At 40.1% G+C, this 23,674-nt stretch overlaps 1 protein-coding gene across 1 annotated transcript in view; it reads right to left on the bottom strand.

The window, feature by feature from the left end:
* The window catches only part of GRIN2A (glutamate ionotropic receptor NMDA type subunit 2A), a 1,538,644-nt gene that overhangs the window by 979,830 nt on the left and 535,140 nt on the right, over positions 1-23,674 (bottom strand). The window contains exons 4-5 of the mRNA XM_073591222.1: positions 17,396-17,564; positions 17,113-17,266 (exon numbers count right to left, since the gene is read on the bottom strand). Of these exons, the coding sequence (XP_073447323.1) occupies positions 17,113-17,266; positions 17,396-17,564 (323 nt within the window). The remainder of the gene's footprint in view (positions 1-17,112; positions 17,267-17,395; positions 17,565-23,674) is intronic.

Raw genomic sequence — 23,674 nt, 5'->3', positions numbered from 1 at the left:
ATAGATAGATACATATATGTATATAAATCATGATTAATTCATTCATTGAACAATATTAAGGGAAAAAATAATGTTGTAGATGTGTTCAGATACTCGCTTGGCCAGGGTTCTTTTGATCCGGCCTAAATACATAAGGCCGCATGGGCACTGTAGGGCTTAAACTACATTAGTGGAGTTACACGATATGAATTCCTTAATATCGAATTCTCTGCCATCTGCTGTGGAAGTAAAGGTAGACAATTGTATGTATGTATTAGTTTGTTGACACGCTTTACACCTTCTGCATGCATAGAACCCTTTTTTATCCTAAAACATTGTCAGTCTTTGGGGTGGATCCAAAACCTTTTTAACAATAAGGTTTCCAAATGAAGGAGTCTTCCTGTAAATAAAGACAGGTTCCTTTGGAAGTGTCTTATTAAGAACCTTGTCCATACCCAAGATATTCCAATGCTTTTTAAAAATCTGTTCTACTTCTCGGAATTGGGAATGGAGGTTGCTAATGAATCCCCATTCATGTCTTTCATCTCTGACATTTTCTCTATCCTCCAGGCACAAACTTTGGGAATGTTGGCCTACTTGTTGGATTGTTAAATTCAAATGTTCTGCTTTGTACCCTTTTTCCACAAATCTATTTTTTAACACTTCTGATTGAACAAGAAAGTCAGATTTGAAGGTACAGTTCCTCCTTATCCACATGAACTGACCCTTTGATAAATAGCTGTTACGATCCGAAGCCTTGAAGTATGCTTTCGTGATTAGTTGTTTGGATTGTCTTATAACTGTTACGTCCAAGTAATTCACTTGTTCTGTATTGGCCTGGTAATCCAATTTAATATTATTTGTGTTTGAATTTAAAACACTCATAAAGTTAATTAACCACTTCTGCCCTGGAAGATTTGCCTGCTAAATGACCAGGCTATTTTTTGCGATACGGCACTGCGTCGCTTTAACTGACAATTGCATTGCTGTACCAAAAAAAAATTGATGTCCTTTTTTTCCTACAAATAGAGCTTTCCTTTGGTGGTATTTGATCACTTCTGTGGTTTTAATTTTTTGCACAATAAACAAAAAAAGAGCGACAATTTTGAAAAAAAAAAACACAATATTTTGTACTTTTTGCTATAATAAATGTCCCCATTTTTTTAAAAAAGCTATTTTTTTCCTTAGGTTTAGGCTGATATGTATTCTTCTACATATACATACATACATAATAAAAATCGCAATAAGTGTATATTGATTGCTTTGCGCAAAAGTTATAGCGTCTGCAAACTATGGGAAAGATTTATGCCATTTTTATGGCATTTTTATTATTAATTTTGCATCCATCGCAACCCCCCTTCTGAGTGTAAAAACGTCCATCATACCAAAAATAATTGTATGATAAACAATATTCTAACACCATCCTGAAAAACTTTTTTTGGATGTAAGGCATATCCTCCCTTTGACTGAAGGCCCAATTAAGGGCTAACAGTGCATCGTCATGCTGCATAATCGTATACAGCAAGGATACATCTGCTGTTACCAAGAAGATCTCTACTTCGTCCGGCAATACTATTTTACTTAGACATTGTAGGAAGTCCTTGGTGTCTTTGAGATACGCTTTGGTGTTGGTCACACTAGGCTGAAGGAAAAGGTCCAGATATTGTCCCAATCTGGCCTTGACCAAGCCTATACAGTTCACTATCAGACAGGCAGGCTGATTCTTCGAATCTTTGTGGACTTTTGGGAGGGTGCATATAGTCAGTACTCGGCTGAAGCTCGGCACCAAGAATCTTTTTTCTTTCTTTTTTAACACCCTATTATCATACCTATAGTCCACCAGATTCGTTAGATCCCGCCTGTAGAATTTAGTGGGATCTCTATTCAATGGGGTATACGTAATCTCTTCAGCCAGCATCTCAGTTAGTTGGGAATGGTAAAACTCTTTATTCATGATAACCACATCCCCCCCCCTCCCTTGTCTGCAGGGCGGATAATAATATTCTTCCATTTTTCTAGGGAACTAATCCCTTCCTGTATATACCTTGGATTAATGTTTTTTTTGGGGACAATTGACTCTAGATCTTTCAAAATGAATTGTTTAAAGACCTCTATATGAGGTACGTCGGGAGGGTGATGCTCTGATGTCATCGCTTTTCACTTGGTCAGGCGCTCGCCAGCCGGCTGGCGATTTCACTCTTTTTTATCTACAAAATTGTAAGTTTTCTACCTTATTTAAATAAAATTATTATACGGAGTCACACTATGGATATCTCTTCTTTACTCCTATGTCTGTGATTCGGGGACTGGTACCCCCCCCATACATGCTCGTGGCTACGCCGCTAGAGGGATGCCCTATGCTGGTTGGATATCAAGGTCCCATTTGTACCCAGTTTGCCTGCCGCCTGTTATAAGTGCATAGAGGGACGTTTCATTCCTACTGCCCATCCGGCCTCTGGTTTATCAATAAGCTTGTTGAGCTTGCTATTTGGTAAGCATATATTTTAGGTGGTGGAGGATCACTATGATGGGTGTTTTCCTACTTTCTACCTTTCCACACTGATCCCTATGAGCAGCGATCGAGGGATTCTTCCCATTGCCTCAGAAGATTTTTCTGTTCACCTGGTTTATGGACTTTGTGTTCTAACTATTCTACTTTCACAAGTTGTGTTATGGTATTATTGTTTTATATACACTTGATATCAGGCAGACACCATTTTGAATTTTCATATTTTCATTCTTGGATATGATTTTATTTATTTGTCATTTATTTTCACATATGCAATTTTGAGGGTATAGCGCAGTTTTTCTTTTTGTTTTAGTCGTAGAGGGGGGTTGAATAAAGATTAATTTTTTAAGCCACTGTTGACTCCTAAGGTAACATTCTCCATCCTTCTTACTACATGGGATTGGTTGCCCAAAAAATACTTTTTCATGTTTAACTTGCGTACATATTTATGCATGTCAATGTAAACATTACATTTGTTAATAGTTTTTTTTGTGGAACATTTCAAGCCAGTATTTAGGATATTAATTTCTTTATCTATTAGTGTAATATTGGTGAAGTTATAGATGCCTGTTAATCTGCCTCCCTTCTTCTTTTTCTCTTGGACTCTTTGCCCTACCCTACACCCTCTGATGTGTTTGTATTAATTTCGTCCTCTACCTGTGAATGCCTCTAAAGATCTGCCTTTGAGTATTGGAAGGGGTTAAGACTTAACAGACTACAGTCTATAAAGCTGAAAGTCCGTGCCGTGTAGCCACACCTATTAATAAAGACGGAATGATGAAACGCATCTAAACATGACTACACAGCTTGCTGCACTAGTCTACTGATTTGATCTCCTCCTGGGAATCACCACAGACGAACGGATCTTCACGAGCGGTGAGAGAATATCGAGTGATGGCTCACGGTGCTATATTTGTTGAATGCTTTCTTTTAACTATTGTTTGTAAGTGTAGGTTAAGGTTAAGGGGGAGCTGTTATACAATAACATTTTAACAGATTTACGCTATGAGGATTGTTTTTTCCTTTATGTTTGAGCCCATGGAACTGCTTGTAGTTATATGAGTGAGATTAATGCGAATTGGAGTGTACAATCCATTGTCCTGGTGAACTACTTGAGATATCACGGAAGATAATCCCTTGTTATTACTGTCTGAGCATAACATATCCAAAGAATGTTTTGACATAATTCTGGTAAGTGCACCTCCTAGGGGAGCGGAATCACGTGGTGCAGTGAAGGTGGATTCTCCATACACCTGACGATTTCCTATGAACTATTGCCCAAGCAGTTGACCGGATTTGTTCCACTGGGTGCTCTTCCCCATACTGCCATCTAACGGTGTACAATTTATTATTTGAAAGCGCTGCTTTGTCTTAAGAACTTTTTCGGAATGAAGTTAATGGCTTATGGATTATGACAGCTCTTATATAGTCAAGGGCGGGGCCACCTTGTGATGTAAACGGGTGACCCCGCCCCCCTCTGATGTCAATGTACCGCATAGCCATTCACATGGGGGGCGGGATCTGGGGACCCCCTTGTTACATAGTTACATAGTAGGTGAGGTTGAAAAAAGACACAAGTCCATCAAGTGATTATATGTCAGTATTACCTTGTATATCATATATATGTATATATATAACATATATATGTATGTATATATGTTATGGTCGTTCAGGTGCTTATCTTATAGTTTCTTGAAACTATCAATGCTCCCCACTGAGACCACCACCTGTGTAAGGGTATTCCATATTCTTGCCACTCTTACAGTAAAGAACCCTCTACGTAGTTTAAGGTTAAACCTCTTTTCTTCTCATCTTAATGAGTGGCCACGAGTCTTGTTAAACTCCCTTCTGCAAAAAAGTTTTATCCCTATTGTGGGTTCACCAGTACGGTATTTCTAAATTGAAATCATATCCCCTCTCAACCGTCTCTTCTCCAGAGAGAATAAGTTCAGTGCTCACGACTTTTCCTTATAACTAATATCCTCCAGACCATTTTTTTGGCTTTGTTGCCCTTTTTTGTACTCGCTCCTTTTCCAGTACATCCTTCCTGAGGACTGGTGCCCAGAACTGGACAGCATACAGCATACAGCCAGACCAGAGTAGAGTGGGAGAATTATAGTTTTATCTCTGGAATTAATCCCCTTTTTAATGCATGTCAATATTCTGTTTGCTTTGTTAGCAGCAGCTTGGCATTGCATGCCATTGCTGAGCCTATCATCTATAGGACCCTCAGGTCCTTTTCCATCCTAGATTCCCCCAGAGGTTCTCCCCCCAATGTATTGTTAAAGGGGGCTTCCAGATTCCGATAAGCCTCCCGCCTGAGACCCCCACAACCACCGGGCAAGGGTTGTGGGGATGAGGCCCTTGTCCCCATTGACATAGGGACAAGGTGCTTTGGGGGGACCCCAAAGCACCCTCCCCATGTTGAGGGCATGTGGCCTGTTACCGTTCAGGAGTGGGCACTATCTCGCGCCCCCCCTTTTCCTGCGGCCTGCCAGGTTGCATGCTCGGATAAGGGCCTGGTATGGATTTTGGGGGGACCCCACACCATTTTTTTTTATTTTGGTGCCATTTTTTTTCAATGATTTCTTATGTATATTGTCAGGATCCAGCAATACATTACAGGCACAAGCAATTTTAAATGACATTTTTTCCTTTAAAAATGTCATTTTGCTGCGAGGTTGTTATGAACATGGGAAAAATGCACTACTTTACAAGCATACTAAGGAGACCCCCCAGGCACGATATTTAAAGGAATATTTCATTTTTTTATTGTTTCACTTTATGCATTATTAAAATCACTGCTCCTGAAAAAAACAGATATTTTTTTTTTTTTAATTGCATTGATACATGTCCCCTGGGGCAGTACCCAGGTCCCAATAACTTTTTTTATGGCAATAACTTACATATAAGCCTTTAAAATTAGCACTTTTGATTTTTAATGTTCAAGTCCCATAGACTTTAACTGTGTTCGCATGCTCGCACAAATTTTTTGTCTGTTTGCATGTTCTGGTGCAAACTGAATCGGGGGGTGTTCGGCTCATCCCTAGTGACGAACCCCACCGCACCCAAGCACAGTGGAAAAAAAACACTCCAAACAAGTTGTACTGATGAACAATGAAAACAAGCCTCAGTCTTTGCTCGCAAATGCACAATCAATACGAAATTACAGGAAATATCTTACAAACTTCTAACCCACTGGTATGCCATGCCAGACAAAATCAAAAAGTGGTACCCACTGTCCTCGGATTTGGGTTAGAGATGTAACCAAGCCTGGGGTACCATAATGCACATCTGGTGGGACTACCCTCAACTAGTGCCTTTCTGGAGCAAAGTGCACAATCTAATTACACGCACCACAGAAACAAAAATATCTGTTACCCCTGCTTGCTGCATTCTGCATATCACAAATTGTTCCATGAAACACTACAAGGGTTCTCTAACCAGACACTTACTAAATGCAGCAAAAATTCTGATCCCCAGTCACTGGAAATCAAAACTTGCCTCTACGATCCCTGAATGGTTTTGCATGATAGAAGAAATCTACAACATGTAAGAAACCGTAGCCATTGCTAGGGAACGAACTGAAAAATTTCATAAAATGTGGTCGCCCTGGCTGGTGTTCCGGTACTCTGATAATTATTTACAATTAGACATGGGGTGAAACCCCAATGTTCTGCTGGTTATCACTCTCTCACATTTACAAACGGTTAAAACAATTACTGAATACTCCCCCACCAATCAGTATATGTTCCACCTAATGTTATGTTGAGTCTTGCAGCAGTGCTGCTGGACCATTCTGACTTTAGCCACTCTCACCAAGAATCTTTACTGATTTTTCTCTGTTTTTGTTTCATTTTGTCTTATTCTACTGCCTTGTTTCTTATGTTATATGCAATCGTTTTTGCTAAATGAATACTCCTTTAAATATTCCACATTGTCTAATACTCTTCTGATATAAGGTTAAGATCTTATTCATTTGTGTATCTGTTTGCAACTGTTATCTATATTATGTACAACGTTGTACCTGTAATTGTTCTACTATGTAATTGCTCTTTTCTTTAATAAAAATCTTATTGGGAAAAAAAAAAAAAAAACAGGTACATAAAATTTTCTGGGAAAAACAGGGTAGTCCTGTGGGACAAATTTAGGGTCAAGGTCAATTGATTTGAACAAAGTTCCAAAAAAATTTTAAATATACAGTGCATTCATTCAAAGTATTCATACCCCATTGAAATTTTCAACATTTTGTCATGTTACAACCAAAAACGTAAACGTGTTTTATTGGGATTTTATGTGCTAGACCAGCACAAAGTGGCACATAGTTGTGAAGTGGAAGGAAAATAAATAGTTTTCCAAATTTTTTACAAATAAATATCTGAAAAGTGTGGCGTGCATTTGTATTCAGCCCCCTTTACTCTTACACCTCTAACTATACAAGTGCACGCCACACTTTTCAGATATTTATTTGTAAAAAATTTGGAAAACCATGTATCATTTTCCTTCCACTTCACAATTGACTTTACATGTGACTTTGTGTTGGTCCACACATAAAATCTCAATAAAATACTTTTACATTTTTGGTTGTAACATGACAAATTGTGGAAAATTTCAAGGGGTATGAATACTAGTTGAAGGTTGGCGACCCCAAGAAAACAATTTTTGAGGGTTATAATAGATTTTATGGAATATAAAAAGCAGCTTTGGCTTTTGGGAGTGGGAAAATTAAACATCTAGAAGGAGCTCTAATTAATCTGTCCAATGATACTCACCTAGTTCACCTAGTCTACCTAGTTCACCTAGGTTACCACCTTGATTCCATATCTGTCTACATTTAATTAAGGTTTTAGAACTAACTGGCCTTAAAAAATACTTCATATAGATTGCCAATTAACCCCTTTTTAGAATCAGATGGTGCCACCACCATAGAGAGAATGTTCTAAAAATTAAAATGTGTAAGATCTAACCGTGTCTCAGACAGAATATAACAATGACAAAAATAAAAATATGACAAAATAATAAATACTGGAAGAATATTCTATTCGACAAGTGGTACTGCTCTACAATAAGGTAAAAAGATAGTATATTACCTTCATTATACAATTGATGAAGGTATACAAGACCAGGTTGTTTCCAAAGCTCAAAACCAGTAAGTTTATTTACTTCTGAAAGATGATTATTCTTCCAGACAGGTATATACTGTTGACTGTTTGACCAAATATAGTACACACCAAAATTGACTTGCCTCCAACAAGGAAACAAGAGGATCCTTAGACAAAGAGGAGAGAAAAACTCTCAATTAGATCATGAAGGTACATTTTGCCCACCCTGCCATCTGTTGCATTTGAGATGTTAAAAAATTTAGCACTAGGAACTACCAGCCGAACACCATCCTTAGGAAGCTGTAAAGCACTTAAACGGATTCTGGCATTCCCATATTCCCATAAGTTCTTGAAATAACTTATCTATCATTCAAATTATGTGTTGTCGTATCCAAACTGGGAAATTAGGCAACATATAAAAAAGCTGGGGCATCCACATCTTTTTCAAGCTGACCCTCCCCATCACTGACAATAGTAATTTACACCAAGCAGCACTAACTTTGTGCATTTTACGCAATAATGGAAGAATTTTCAGAATAAGATATACTGCCACTTTAAGGGACACCCCCACTCCCAAATATTTAAAAGATGTTACCAGCTTTATTTAGGGAGCTGCTACTGGGAGGGACTCTCTAATGGGATCTACAAGGGAGTGTGCGGTATCACCCAAAAAGAGGAGAGTATTATCCACATACACATGGGGAATCTTATCTTTCCCCAAAGATCTCTGAAAGCCCACTATTTGTGAGGCCTGTTGAATAGCTGCAGCCAACAGCTCTAAGTCTAAGGCAAACATCAGGGTTGACAATGGACACCCGGTTGGGTACCTTAATAAGGGAGAACAGTTTAGAAAGCCTCCCATTAACCTGTATAAGGACTGTAGGGGATGCATATAAGGGTTTAACCTGATTTATAAAATGGTTCCCAAAACAAATTTTTGTAATACCTGCAAAAGGAAATTCCTTTCTATACTATTAAAAGCCATGGCTGCATCCAAGGAAAGGATTGTTCTGTTGCCCCAAATAATGATTGCAGTTTGCAAATTAAGACATAAACACTGAATATTGGATCTAAAAAAAATAAATGTACAGGGGGAAGCCATACCTGAGCATTGCATAGGCAGGTTATGCACACTGCTTTATTTTGATGAATACTGTTGGCACTTTACTGTCTCTTTGTCTGAGTGCAAATTTATCAGCCTGCCCAGACAAACTGAAAACAGTAAACTTTTTGCATGGCTTATACTTTACCTCAGGGTTTCTCTTCACCAAAGTCACTGTTACATTTAAAATAGTGTTGCTGTGCTATGGTTATAAATACACCACAATTCCCATCTACCATGGTGGCAGATGGGTTGTAGTTCTCAATAGACTACCAGCATGCTGATCAGAACCCTCTTAGTTAATTTACACTTTCTACAGCTCTGCAGTGATAGCCCATACAGAGGTATGGGCACAGAGCTGCAGGCAATGTCTGCAGGAGCCTAACATTGCAACTACGATCCACTGATTAAACACTTTTGGATGTGATGGAGCATTTTTTTTATCTTGCCAGCTCCTATATCGCTATTTTCTTTTATAGTGATGTTGTAGTTGCTGAGACGAACAACACCATTTGGGGGGACATACTATAACTAAGTGTAGGATAGTGTAGCAGTGTCCAGAGCTCTTCAAGAGGGAAAAGCCATTACAACGCATCTACCTGAAAAACATGGGTATACAACTTGTTCTTTCATAGGGGCCCATATTTGTTTATCTTGTTTATACAGGTATTTGTGTGGTGACAGGGTCATTTTGGGTGTGTTTTAAATAACCATTGATTGTAGGTAACATAGGCAGCTCTTATTTAACACACCAAAAAAACACACGCAAACATGTGTGTTCAATGCGCTTGTCAGGCAAATAGTAACACAAAACTCTGCAGGCTTCTGTGAAAAAAATAATAAATGCACATTTTTTTTCCTGCAAAAATATGTGCTTTTATTATTTATTCATAAATGTGAACTTTAAAATGTGTGCTTTGAGAATGTTTCCCAAAAAGAAAGGGTACACAGTAGTCTTGATTTACTATCAGAATTCTAGAATCATATCATGTTTACTTTTCAAAGTAAACTTTCACTTAGGTTAGTGAACATGGTAAAAATCTTATGTTGCAAAGTATGACCAATCACACGCAAGGAACAAAAAATGTTTTGTTCGCACGATTGGGTGATTAAAGTCAGCACAGCTTTGCCTCATTCACTGAATGAAAATTGCGCTTTAAAACAACGACCAGCCCCCCGTTGTTATATGTCATTACTTTGACATGGAATACCATTGTTATGGCAGCAGATACCTGCCATAACCCGGTATCTTTTTAAACGGTGGGCGGCTGGCTTTCTTATAAAAGTGGTCTCTTTGGGGCGGATTCGCCGCAAGATCACTTTTATCGGCCACAGGAGGGGGGCCCCTCCCCCCTCCCACCGCACTCCGGTCGTCTCCGCCACTTACCGCAGCCGATCGTGTCCTCTCCCCTTTGAGACTGGATGCCAAGTGAGGGAAAGATGGCCCCCACTCAGCTCCATAACATTGGATGACAGAAGCGATGTAAAATGTCACTTCTGCCCAATGGTCTTAAAGGGGAATTTTATTTTATTTTTTTACAAAAGACATTTATTATTTATTTTTTATTTTTCACCGCAGATCTCACATTAAAGCGGTACTGTCATGGTTTTTTTACTATTACAAGGGATGTTTACATGTAATATGAATATAAGTGACCCAATTTTTTTTTTTAAAAGGACAGTGTAAAAAAAAAAAAAAAAAAGGAAAAAAACAGTGCAGAAGCGAAAAGGAAATGTAAGTTGTGCCCGCATATGAAAACAGTGTTCAAACCACACGTGAGGTATTGCCGCAATCGTTAGAGCGAGAGCAATCATTCTAGCACTAGAGCTCCTCTGTAACTCAAAGCTGGTAACCTGTAGGTATTTTTAAATGTCGCCAATGGAGATTTTAAGGGTCAAAATTTGTCACTATTCCACGAGCAGGTGCAATTGTGAAGCATGACATGTTGGGTATTAATTTACTCGGCGTAACATTATCTTTCACAATATAGAAACAAAATTGGGCTAACTTTACTGTTGTCTTATTTTTTAAATTAAAAAAACTATATTTTTTTCCAGAAAAATTGTGCTTGTAAGGCCGCTGTGCAAATACAGTGTGACATAAAGTATTGCAATGACCGTCATTTTATTTTCTAGGGTATCTGAAAAAAAAAAAAAATATATATATTATATATATTTACCTTGAGCCATCTGCCAATGGTGCGTCGAGATGATTTATACCCCTTTCTTGCCCTGGTAACAAAATAAACAAAGAGTCTGACTTCCTTACTGTTTTTGTCAGCTCTATGTACTGCAGGATACATCTCCTTACATCTAAGGTATGAAATTTAAACTCCCTTTCTCCTGAGGGATTAGGACAGAAAGTGGGTAAGACTATCTCCTGGCTTCTGTGATACTTCAAGGCCACTTTAGGTAAGAATGCCGGATCAATTTTAAAAACTATCCGATCTGAAAAAACAACACAAGAAGGGGGTCTGACTGATAAAGTCTCTATTTCACTGACCCTCCTGGCAGTTGTCACTGCAACCAAAAATACTGTTTTGAAAGTAAGAGCCTTTAGTGAACAATTTTCTAAAGGCTCAAATGGTGGCTCTGCTAGGGCCTGTAAGACCAAAGATAGGTTCCACTTGGGGAAGGTTGGGCCTTGAACTGGTCTGTGTCTTGCTAGAGCTCTGAAACATCTGACCAACCAAGGGTTGGTGGCCAGAGGTTTTTCAAATATGCGCTAAGTGCTGATATCTGGCTCTTAAAGGTACTAATGACTAACTCTTTATCTGCCCCATACTGTAAAAACTCCAAAACTGCTATGGGGCTCAGCACCTTGAAGGAGTTTCCTACTCACCACTCGTTAAAGCGAACCCAGGGCTTTTTGTAGATTTGGCACATCTAAATCTTTCTGCTATTGAGGAGAATGCATATCAGCCTTTCTGAAAAATCCCTTGGTTTTTAATATTCCTTCCTCAGTAGCCAGGCCGCTAAGTTTCATCGGTGTACTTGGGGACAGAGGACCGGGTCTTGTGAAAGGAGATCCTCCAGAAGTGGTGGAAACCAAGGAGGTTCTACTGCTAACTGTTTGAGGATCGAGAACCAAGCCCTTTTGGGCCAATGTGGTGCAACCAAAATCAGAGAGGTGTTCTCTGTCTGAAAAATTTTCTCAGAACAGCAATACCGGGGGTGGGAAGGCATAACATTTTTTGAAATGCCAGCTATTCATTAGCGCATCTACCCCTAATGTGTTTTCCCACCTGTTTAGTGAGAAAAAACAGGGGGCTTTTGCATTGTCCTTTGATGCGAAGGGGTCCATCTCCGGGGGTCCCCATCTTTTGGATATAAGGCTGAACACTTTCTGGTTGAGGACCCAATTGCCCCCTCTCAGCTGCTTTCTGCTGAGAAAGTCCACCACCTCATTCTTTTCCACTTTTAGAAACACTGCCGGCCTCGGCCCAGCTCAGGACTGCTGTTGCTAGGGCCAACAGGATTCTGCTCCTCGTGCCACCTTGCTTGTTTATTTAAGCAACGAGGAGGAGTTGTCTGAGCGCACTTGAATGTGGTGGCCTTGAAGTTCCCTCCTGAAGGCCTTGAGTGCCAACCCGACGGCTTTCAGTTCCATCCAATTGGACGACCTCTTGAGCTCCTCGTCCCTCCAGGTGCCCTGTGCCAGTAGGGTTCCCAAGTGTGCGCCCCAGCCTTTGCTGCTTGCATCCGTGGTTACCCCCCCTGGAGACCGGGATGAGCCACAGATGACCCTGCAACAGGTGACCATTTTCCTCCACCACCGGAGGGATCTTTTTTTACCGAGGTGGAACGCATAGTAAGGTGTCTAACGACTCCTGGCTGTGGTCCCAATTTTAGGCTTGCAGGGGATGAAAATGTAGCCCTGCCCACTGAACTGCTGGGATGGTTAAAGTTAGCAGACCCAGAGTTGACATTGCTGACCTTATAGAGACCTGTTGGTTGTTTTGTAGAGGGGCTACTGCCTTGTCCAATTTCTGTATCTTTTCTTCCAGGAAAAAAACTCTCAACTGAGTGGAGTCTAGCAGGTACCCTAGGTAGGTAATGCGAGAGATGGAATCAAGCTGGACTTTTCCAGGTTCAACACATGTTTTCTTCCTCTAAATCCTTTAATGCCCCCAGTAGGGCCTCGGCCTTTGCCGCACACCTGGGAAGGTGTGTGATGAGGAGTCTTCGTGGGGTGGTCTTGTAAATTCCAGGCGATACCCCCTCCTTACCATCCCCAGGATAAACTGACTGGAGAAAACTGCCTTCCACGGTGGGAGGAAGGCCCCCAGTCTTCCTCCCACCGTGTTTGGAGGGTCATTGGCTTTTTGGGGGTGTTCAGGAGGACAAAAAAATCGCACCTCGCCTGCCCTTGCCCCTTTGGCCCCATGTTTTCTTTTGCCCCTCCGGCTTGGGGTCCCCCTTCGTTTCTGTGGATGAAACCCTTTCTTTGTTTGAACTGGGGGTTTATGTTTAACTGGGTTCTTCTTGTGCACTGTGCAGTCTAGCACAGCTTCTAGACCTGGGCCAAAAAGTAGATCTCCCGTCAGTGGGATCCCGCACAGTTTAATCTTAGAGGCACTATCGCCCAGCCACGTTTTTAGCCAGAGGGCTCTTCTGGCCGAGTTGGCTAGAGTCGTGGTTCTCGCCGACATGGGGACAGACTCTGTGGATGCATCTGCTATATATGCCACTCCTCACAAAATAGTAGGAAAAGATGAAAATATAGTTTTCTTGGCAGTTCCCGGTTCAATATGAGCCTGAATTTGGGAAAGCCAATGCTCCAGGTTACGGGCCACTACTGTGACAGACATTTCCGGTTTCAAATTCCCTATAGTTGATTCCCAGGTCTTCTTTAGGAGGGAATCTATTCTCTTATCCATATTATCTGCCAGAGCTCCCATATCCTCAAAGGCCAGATCTATATGTCTGGAGACCTGGAAGAAGGCAGTGTCCAGTTTGGGGTTCTTCTGAAATACATGCAAGAAAAAATGAATAACATCACCTTTGCATAAAGGATACAACCCTGGGGAGTGCACTAGACCCTTTTAAAAAGTAAGGCTCTGAACCTCCCCCCCTCTGACCACCCAGAGGGCCCCCCCCCACTACCAGGAAGCACTTGTGGAGAGGGGAAATCCTAGATAGAGAGGACCCTTCCCCAGGGTGCTCTTACCTTAGGTTGGCTGGAGTTAGCATCGCTGTGTGCTGCCTGAGCATCCGCTTCAGACATGACCACGTTGGTGGTTGCTGCTTGTGGAGTCTCACGCTGCCTGTGCCATGTTCCAGACTCCTCTCCAGACGGCGCCCGGCCCACTATCAGCCCCCTGACCTGGAAGCGGAAGTTGCGGGTCAAAGGGAAGCATCCACCCTCCGCCGGAAATGACATCACTCGCCATGCGGCCTGGTTCCAAATGCGGCCTGCACCCGTGTACAGGGAGAGAGGAGCTGCCTCCCTGCTGCAACCCTGTGAAGATGGAGTGGCGAACTGTGCGGCGGGTATGTACCTCACCGCATCCCTGGGAGAGCCCCTGCCTCCCTTACAGGGCTTCAAGTAGCCACAGTCTCCCTGACTGCCAGGCCAGGTTCCAAAAACCATGTCTCCCCACCAGAGGAAACACAAACAACTGAAGTCCAGCGGGGGGAAGTGAAAATGTATTGGCTGGTGCAGTGTTTCCTAAGGGAGGGGAGGAGCCAAGGTCTCTCTTTGTGGCTGAAAGATGGGGAGGGAAAAATTATTTTAACTAAACAACAAATCCAAAAAGAGGCTCGGTCCAGTGAACCACAAAAGTAAAGAGAAAGTGACAGCATGGCAATTTCCATGATTTCCTGCATCATTCTCATTCCTAAATCTAATCATTACTGATTCAGCAATTGTCTAGCTGAAGGCCAGCAAAGTAGTATGAATCCCAACATTTTGAATATAGACTAAAGCTGGCCATACACCTATAGATTATCTGCAGATTTTCTATGGTTAGATGGAAAAAGTGCAACAGATTTCTCCATGTTCGCTAAACTGTGTGGATGGAGGAATCTCCCACTTTTTCCATCTAACCATAGAAAATCTGCAGATAATCTATAGGTGTATGGCCAGCTTTATGCTAAATGACAAAAATGGATTATTTGGAACATTTTGATAATTTATTGGTGAATGGGTGGGGTAAAGTCTTAAATAGACAATGTTTATTGTAAAGTGGTGGTGTGGGCTTTTTTTAAGACTGCAGTGCAAAATCACAGAGCAGGATGTAACAAAACATCTGAATCTTGCAAGGAAACAGATTGCACATAAACCCCACTCCACATGATTAGATAGTGAATACAATACTGATTGATACAATTCATAACAATTTTTTTATACTTTGATTTACTTAGAAAATATAGTAAAATTTCATACATTTTTGCTAATGATTACCATTTGCGTATAATGCAGTTGTCAGGCAAATAGTAACATAAAACTTAAAACATGATGATAAAACATCATTATTAAACTGATCATCCGTATAAATTACACTACGTTAAGAGTTTTTCAAAATACATCTGCAACATAAAAAAGTTTTACAGTTGGTAAATAATTTAAAGTTGCATATTTAGACAATATAATTTTGAATTATGATGAGCTCCACCTTCAGAACATACACTTGACAAGAACCCAATCTTCCATAATGGCTGCCAAAAACCTGCTAGCTCAGATGTTTGCTTTCTTTATTTTTATGTAAATGTGGGTATCTGAACATTTACCCACTTCCTGGCCAACTTATTGTCAATTGGCAGCTGGGTGGGACATTCGTCGTTCCGAGTGGACGTCACATGATATCCTCCCGGAAACAAGCCTCACGCACAGCCATGGGGCGTGCTGCGGCACCATCTGTCACCGGCTGTGTTAATCGGGCACAGCCGATGACTGATCATTGTACCGGCTCACTGCCGGTACCATGTGATCACTGTAACCAATCAAAGCAGATCACATGACAATTGTTAACAATGGCTAGCTTCCTTTCATGGCATACATTGCACAGAATTGCATTGCTAGCTGTGATTAGTCACAGTGATCACATGGTACAGACAGGGCCAATCACAGCTACTCACAACAATACACACTAAATGAACCAGTTAATTCAGTATAAATGGTTGCTTATACCAAATAAATTCACTGGTATAAGTAATCATAGTGTGTAAAAGAAAAAAAAATCCTGATCACTTTCCCATAGTAGTACAGTGTTACTATGGTAACACTACAGTGCTCTGGTCACAGTGTGTTAAAAAAATAAAAAAAAAATAAAAAATTGAATAAAAAATAAAAAATATAGAAAAAAAAGAAAATAAATATATATATATATATATATATATATATATATATATATATATATATTTATTTATTTATTTTCTTTTTTTTCTATATTTTTTATTTTTTATTCAATTTTTTATTTTTTTTTATATATTTTTTATATATATATGTATGTATATATATATATATATATATATATATATATATATATATATATATGTATATGTAAGTATGCATAAATATATATGTATATGTAAGTATGTATATATATATATATATATATATATATATATATATATATATATATATATATTTTACATACTGTCACTAGTCTCTGTCCCTGATTGATGCCACACTAGAAATATATGATGACGCTGCATTGCACTGGTGACAGTATGTAAATTACAACTTCAAAAAACTCATCATGGCCCTTACTAAATACCTTGAACTGTCTACTTTCCAAAAAGGGGTATGTTGGGGGATATTTGTACTGTCCTGGCATTTTTAAGGACTCAAGAAATGAGATGTCTGTCAGTACATCAGGATTGATTAGATATACTTTTCAGATATACTGTATATACCATAGTTTGTGGACTCTATAACTTTCCTACAGACTAAATAATAAACACTGATTTGGGTTATTTTAACTAAAGAAATATAGCAGAACACATTTTGGCCTAAATTTATAAAGAAAGATTATTTATTTGCAAAATTTTATAAACAAAGAAAAACTTGTTTTTTGTCAAACTTTTCAGTCTTTTTTCATTTATTTATCAAAAAGAAACCCAGTGAAAGCTCTTTGTGTCTGAAACAAAAATAATAAAAATGTCATATGAGTACAGTGTTGCATGACCGCTCAATTGTCACTCAAAGTGCAACAGCGCTGAAAGCTGAAAATTGGGCTACCTGCCCAGGAAGGGGGTGAAAATGCCCTGTATTGAAGTGGTTAAAGTATATAGTTAGACAGGGGGTGGGCTGATCCATATGCTGTGCTAGTTTCAAGTAGTTGTCAGAAAAGTTATAACAGGAAAGCATGCACAATATTAAAAGTCTGTATTAAGTTTTAAGGACAAAAAGACCTGCACATACTTAGTTTGCGCTTGCCTATTATATAAACACCATGCAATTTGGTATTTCTCACCTAAAAAAGCAGATGGAGAAACGGTGCCATTGCTACGTGATACCATAACACTAATTCCAGTTTCGACAAATGGAACTGAAAAATCAACAACCTCCGAACGCTCTTCATTAATTGTGAGTGAACCCACTGCCATAACCGCTCGTTTGTAAACCACCTGGTTCATTAATGACAATGCAGAAAACAGAAAGAGCAGAAATGTCAGTTAATGTCACTAGAACTATAAAATGGTAGACTTATATTTACAAGTTCTTACTAAAGAGTTCTTTTACCTAACAGAACTTACTTCACCAATCATTCCATTCCAAACATTGTTGATTTTTTTCCCGTGCTTCCCATTGGTTACGAGGTAAAGGTCATATGTGAATTTCACAGTATTTGATAGTTTCTTCAAGATATCTATGCAGAATCCCTTACAACATTTTTTTACATATGTCCCTTCAGTTGTTGAATTGCTGCAACAAGCAGAACATATAATCAAATGAATATTTTGAAAGCATTTATTTAAGATAACAGTATATATATATATATATATATATATATATATATATATATATATATATATATATATATATATATATATATATATATATATATATATATATATATATATATATATATATATATATATATATATATATAAAGGTTGACCTTCTTTTATTACCCTCTACATTGTCAATATGGGGACTATAGGCCATGGAGCCTGATCTATGTATATACAATATATGCATCCTGTACATGACTGATATATCTAAAGTGCAAAATCAGTGATTCACATGGTGTTATAAGTGATACTGGAGTATAAAACAATGGGAAAATAATATGCTTCCATCTCAGTTTCCTGTCTCAGGACTTCCTAATTCCAGGACTTCTTATAATCACACAAATAGGTTGGACTTGAAGGACTTGTGTCTTTTTTCAATCTCACCTACTATGTAACTATGTAACTATGTAACATATTAAGGTGGCTTAAAGGAAACTGTCATGACAGTGCTATGGGGACTGCTTTTGCTGGCTCCCTTAAGAAAATGCCATTTGAACGACAGCCAGGGAGCTAATATTACAAAAAAAAAGTTTAGCAATGGCAGCCTTCACAATTGACACAGTCCATTAAAAAAAAATAATGTGTTTTTAAGTTTAGGATATAACAAAATATATGTATAACTACTGTATATTTATAAGCAGTAAATTGCAATATTGTAAAATATTCACTCTAGGCGTATCTTTCAGTTGCATGTGTTTTAAATTACAGTTATTGATTCACCTGCAGCCTGTACTTGAATATTCGCTACTTTAGAAAAAACAACTTTTGGGTATTTTTGTCATGTTTGTGGACCTGAACCTTTAGCAGAAATGCAATTCTTGACATTTTAAGTCATCATTCCAACCATATTTTATAATAAAGTTCTGGGGATTTATGAATCTGCATATTTGTCCACACCAATCAGATATGTTCCTAAAACTATCCTTCAAATATTCTTGCACACATAGTTACATAATGTGGGTTACAATAAATCCTAGCATATCCTTGACAAAGTGTGGATTTCTTGGTGCATTATGTTACAGAATTATACATAGTAATTCTATTAAAAACATAATATACTTATTTTAATCGTCATACAAATTTTGGTCAAAAAAGACAAAGTAAAACTTGATTACATATACTACTATAAATAGGCAGGGGTTGGAGGACACATTGATCCCATGCTGTGGTGTGTTAAATAATGGTCACTTTATGAGCTACACAAACATGTAGTTCAGCGGTAAGAAAAGCTGGATTGAAAATAAGGAAAAGAAAAGAAAGTGAGGGAAAGGAGCGATTTGTCAGGCATGAAAAGATCCCCATGTATTGTTTTTGAATGCCTTCTGTGTACAGTAATACAGCCAGTATTTTCCCTATTCCCAGATGGGATACGTGATAACAACTGCACCTTTCCCTTCAAGTACCTACTATGATAAATTAATTAAAAGTCTTGTGTCTGGCATGTTTTTAGATTCGTTTACCCCTAGCATGTTTTAACACACATGAGAAAACCCAAAAGCAGTATATATATATATATATATATATACAGTGGGGAAAATTATTTGGTCTCCTGCAAATTTTGTAAGTTTGCCCACTAACATCAGGGTCTATAATTTTTATCACAGGTGTATTTTAAATGATAGAAACAGAATATCAACCAAAAATCCAGAAAAAAACACATGATACAGATGTTATACTTTGAGTTGCAGTCCAGTGAGTAAAAATAGTATTTGATCCAAAGCAAAACATGACTTAGTACTTGGTGGAGAAACCCTTGTTGGCAAGCACAGAGTTAAGACGTTTCTTGCAGGTGGATGTGTTACCAGGTTTGCACACATCCCAGGAGGGATTTTGGTCTAATCTTCTCTACAGATCTCTAAATCCTTAAGGTTTCTTGGCTGTTGCTTGGCAACTCAAAGTTTCACCCCCTCCGTAATTAGCACCTCAATGTGGCAAATTCAGCCTGTACCTTTAGCAGAGGAACAGCCCCAAAGCATATTGTTTCCAACTCCGTGCTTGACTGTAGGGATAGTGTTTTAAGGGTCATAGCCATCATTTTTCCTCCTCCAAATACGGTGAGTTGAGTTAATGCCAAAGAGCTCAATTTTGGTCTGACCAAAGCACTTTCTCCCATTCCTTCTCTGAATAGTTTAGATGTTCATTGGAAAACTTCAGACGGGCCTTTACATGTGCCTTTTTGAGGAGGGGGACCTTGCAGGCGCTGCAGGATTTTGGTGACTGTGGTCCCAACTACCTTGAGATCATTCCCAAGCTCCTCCTGTGTAGTTCTGGGCTGATCCCTCACTTTTCTCATGATCATCCATACCCTATGAGGCAAAACCTTGCATGGAGCTCCAGACAGAGGGCGATTGATGGTTATTTTGTATTTCTTTCATTTGCGAATAAATCGCTCCAACAGTTGCCTTCTTCTCATCAAGCTTCTTGCTGATGGTCTTGTAGCCCATTCCAGCTATGTGCAGGTCTACAATCTTGTCCCTGATGTCCTTTGACAGCACTTTGGTCTTGCCCATGATGGTAAGGTTTGAATAGAAGAAAGATTCTGTAGACAGGTGTCTGTTATACACATAATGAGTTGTCGTTAGGACCACCTTCTTAAATTGACAGGACTAATCTGTGTACCACGTGAGCACATACTGTAGCTGATCTGTGGGAGCCAGAATTATTGTTGGTTAGTAGGGGATCAAATACTTATACTGCAACTCCAATTCATAACATTTATATTATGTGTTTTTTCTGGATTTTTGGTTGATAGTATGTCTCTATCATTTAAAATACACCTATGATAACAATTATAGACCCTTAATTTTTTTGTAAGTGGGCAAACATTTGTATTATGTGTTTTTTCCTGATGTTTGGTTGATATTCTGTCTCTATCATTTAAAATACACCTATGATAACAATTATAGACCCTTTGATTCTTTGTAAGTGGGCAACCTTACAAAATCTGCAGGGGATCAAATAATTATTTTCAATTATTTTCCACACTGTGTGTATATATATATATATATATATATATATATATATATATATATATATATATATATATATATATATATATATATATATATATATATATATATATTATAAAAAACTCTAGCGGTAAGCCAGTGTCCCAACCCAGGTATCCTTCCCTCCCCCTCCAATCCCCCCACACTCTCTCTCCCTGACACCCACCCAGACATCCCCAACCCACTAAAACCCTGTACCCCCTCCGTAAGGAGCCCCAAGAGTCCCAAAGAGTCCCGCAAGGCCCACTGTGGATGGCTAAACTGCTCTGCTATGCTGGCTTCCCGCTGGAGTTTTTTGTATTGTGTGTGTGTATATATATATATATATATATATATATATATACACAGTGTCTTACAAAAGTGAGTACACCCCTCACAAAAAACTCTAGCGGTAAGCCAGTGTCCCAACCCAGGTATCCTTCCCTCCCCCTCCAATCCCCCCACACTCCCTCTCCCTGACACCCACCCAGACATCCCCAACCCACTAAAACCCTGTACCCCCTCCGTAAGGAGCCCCAAGAGTCCCAAAGAGTCCCGCAAGGCCCACTGTGGATGGCTAAACTGCTCTGCTATGCTGGCTTCCCGCTGGAGTTTTTTGTATTGTGTGTGTGTGTATGTATATATATATATATATATATATATATATATATATATATATATATACAGTATCTTACAAAAGTGAGTACACCCCTCACATTTTTGTAAATATTTTATTATACTTTTCATGTGACAACACTGAAGAAATGACACTTTGCTACAATGTAAAGTAGTCAGTGTACAGCTTGTATAACAGTGTAAATTTGCTGTACCCTCAAAATAACTAAACACACAGCCATTAATGTCTAAACTGCTGGCTAGGGATGAGCCGAACACCCCCCTGTTCGGTTCGCACCAGAACATGCGAACAGGAAAAAAGTTCGTTCGAACATGCGAACACCGTTAAAGTCTATGGGACACGAACATGAATAATCAAAAGTGCTAATTTTAAAGGCTTATATGAAAGTTATTGTCATAAAAAGTGTTTGGGGACCTGGGTCCTGCCCCAGGGGACATGGATCAATGCAAAAAAAAGTTTTAAAAACGGCCGTTTTTTCAGGAGCAGTGATTTTAATAATGCTTAAAGTCAAACAATAAAAGTGTAATATCCCTTTAAATTTCGTACCTGGGGGGTGTCTATAGTATGCCTGTAAAGGGGCACATGTTTCCTGTGTTTAGAACAGTCTGACAGCAAAATGACATTTTGAAGGAAAAAACTCATTTAAAACTACTCGCGGCTATTGCATTGCCGACAATACACATAGAAGTTCATTGATAAAAACGGCATGGGAATTCCTCAAAGGGGAACCCCGAACCAAAATTTTAAAAAAAAAAATGACGTGGGAGTCCTCCTAAATTCCATACCAGGCCCTTCAGGTCTGGTATGGATATTAAGGGGAACCCCGGCCAAAATTAAAAAAAAAAAATGACGTGGGGTTCCCCCTAAATTCCATACCAGACCCTTCAGGTCTGGTATGGATTTTAAGGGGAACCCCGCGCCAAAAAAAAAAAAAAAAAACGGCGTGGGGTCCCCCCAAAAATCCATACCAGACCCTTATCCGAGCACGCAACCTGGCAGGCCGCAGGAAAAGAGGGGGGGACGAGAGTGCGGCCCCCCCTCCCTCCTGAACCGTACCAGGCCACATGCCCTCAACATTGGGAGGGTGCTTTGGGGTAGCCCCCCAAAACACCTTGTCCCCATGTTGATGAGGACAAGGGCCTCATCCCCACAACCCTGGCCGGTGGTTGTGGGGTCTGCGGGCGGGGGGCTTATCGGAATCTGGAAGCCCCCTTTAACAAGGTGACCCCCAGATCCCGGCCCCCCCCTGTGTGAAATGGTAAGGGGGTACATAAGTACCCCTACCATTTCACGAAGAAAGTGTCAAAAATGTTAAAAATGACAAGAGACAGTTTTTGACAATTCCTTTATTTAAATGCTTCTTCTTTCTTCTATCTTCCTTCATCTTCCTTCATCTTCTGGTTCTTCTGGCTCTTCTGGTTCTTCCTCCGGCGTTCTCGTCCAGCATCTCCTCCGCGGCGTCTTCTGTCTTCTTCTCCTCGGGCCGCTCCGCACCCATGGCATGGGGGGGAGGCTCCCGCTCTTCTCTTCTTCTTTTCTTCTCTTCTTCTCTTCTTCTTTTCTTCTTTTCTTCTCCGGGCCGCTCCGCAATCCATGCTGGCATGGAGGGAGGCTCCCGCTGTGTGACGGCGCTCCTCGTCTGACAGTTCTTAAATAACAGGGGGGCGGGGCCACCCGGTGACCCCGCCCCCCTCTGACGCACGGTGACTTGACGGGACTTCCCTGTGGCATTCCCCGTGACGTCACAGGGAAGTCCCGTCAAGTCACCGTGCGTCAGAGGGGGGTGGGGTCACCGGGTGGCCCCGCCCCCCCCCGTTATTTAAGAACTGTCAGACGAGGAGCGCCGTCACACAGCGGGAGCCTCCCTCCATGCCAGCATGGATTGCGGAGCGGCCCGGAGAACAAAAGAAGAAAAGAAGAAGAGAAGAAGAGAAGAAAAGAAGAAGAGAAGAGCGGGAGCCTCCCCCCCATGCCATGGGTGCGGAGCGGCCCGAGGAGAAGAAGATAGAAGACGCCGCGGAGGAGATGCTGGACGAGAACGCCGGAGGAAGAACCAGAAGAGTCAGAAGAACCAGAAGAACCAGAAGATGAAGGAAGATAGAAGAAAGAAGAAGCATTTAAATAAAGGAATTGTCAAAAACTGTCTCTTGTCATTTTTAACATTTTTCACACTTTTTTCGTGAAATGGTAGGGGTACTTATGTACCCCCTTACCATTTCACACAGGGGGGGCCGGGATCTGGGGGTCACCTTGTTAAAGGGGGCTTCCAGATTCCGATAAGCCCTCCGCCCGCAGACCCCCACAACCACCGGCCAGGGTTGTGGGGATGAGGCCCTTGTCCTCATCAACATGGGGACAAGGTGTTTTGGGGGGCTACCCCAAAGCACCCTCCCAATG

Source organism: Aquarana catesbeiana, linkage group LG06, assembly GCF_042186555.1.
Source record: "Aquarana catesbeiana isolate 2022-GZ linkage group LG06, ASM4218655v1, whole genome shotgun sequence".
Taxonomy (NCBI): domain Eukaryota; kingdom Metazoa; phylum Chordata; class Amphibia; order Anura; family Ranidae; genus Aquarana; species Aquarana catesbeiana.
Note: the sequence above shows the minus strand (reverse complement) of the source record. Positions and strands in the feature narration are given on the sequence as shown.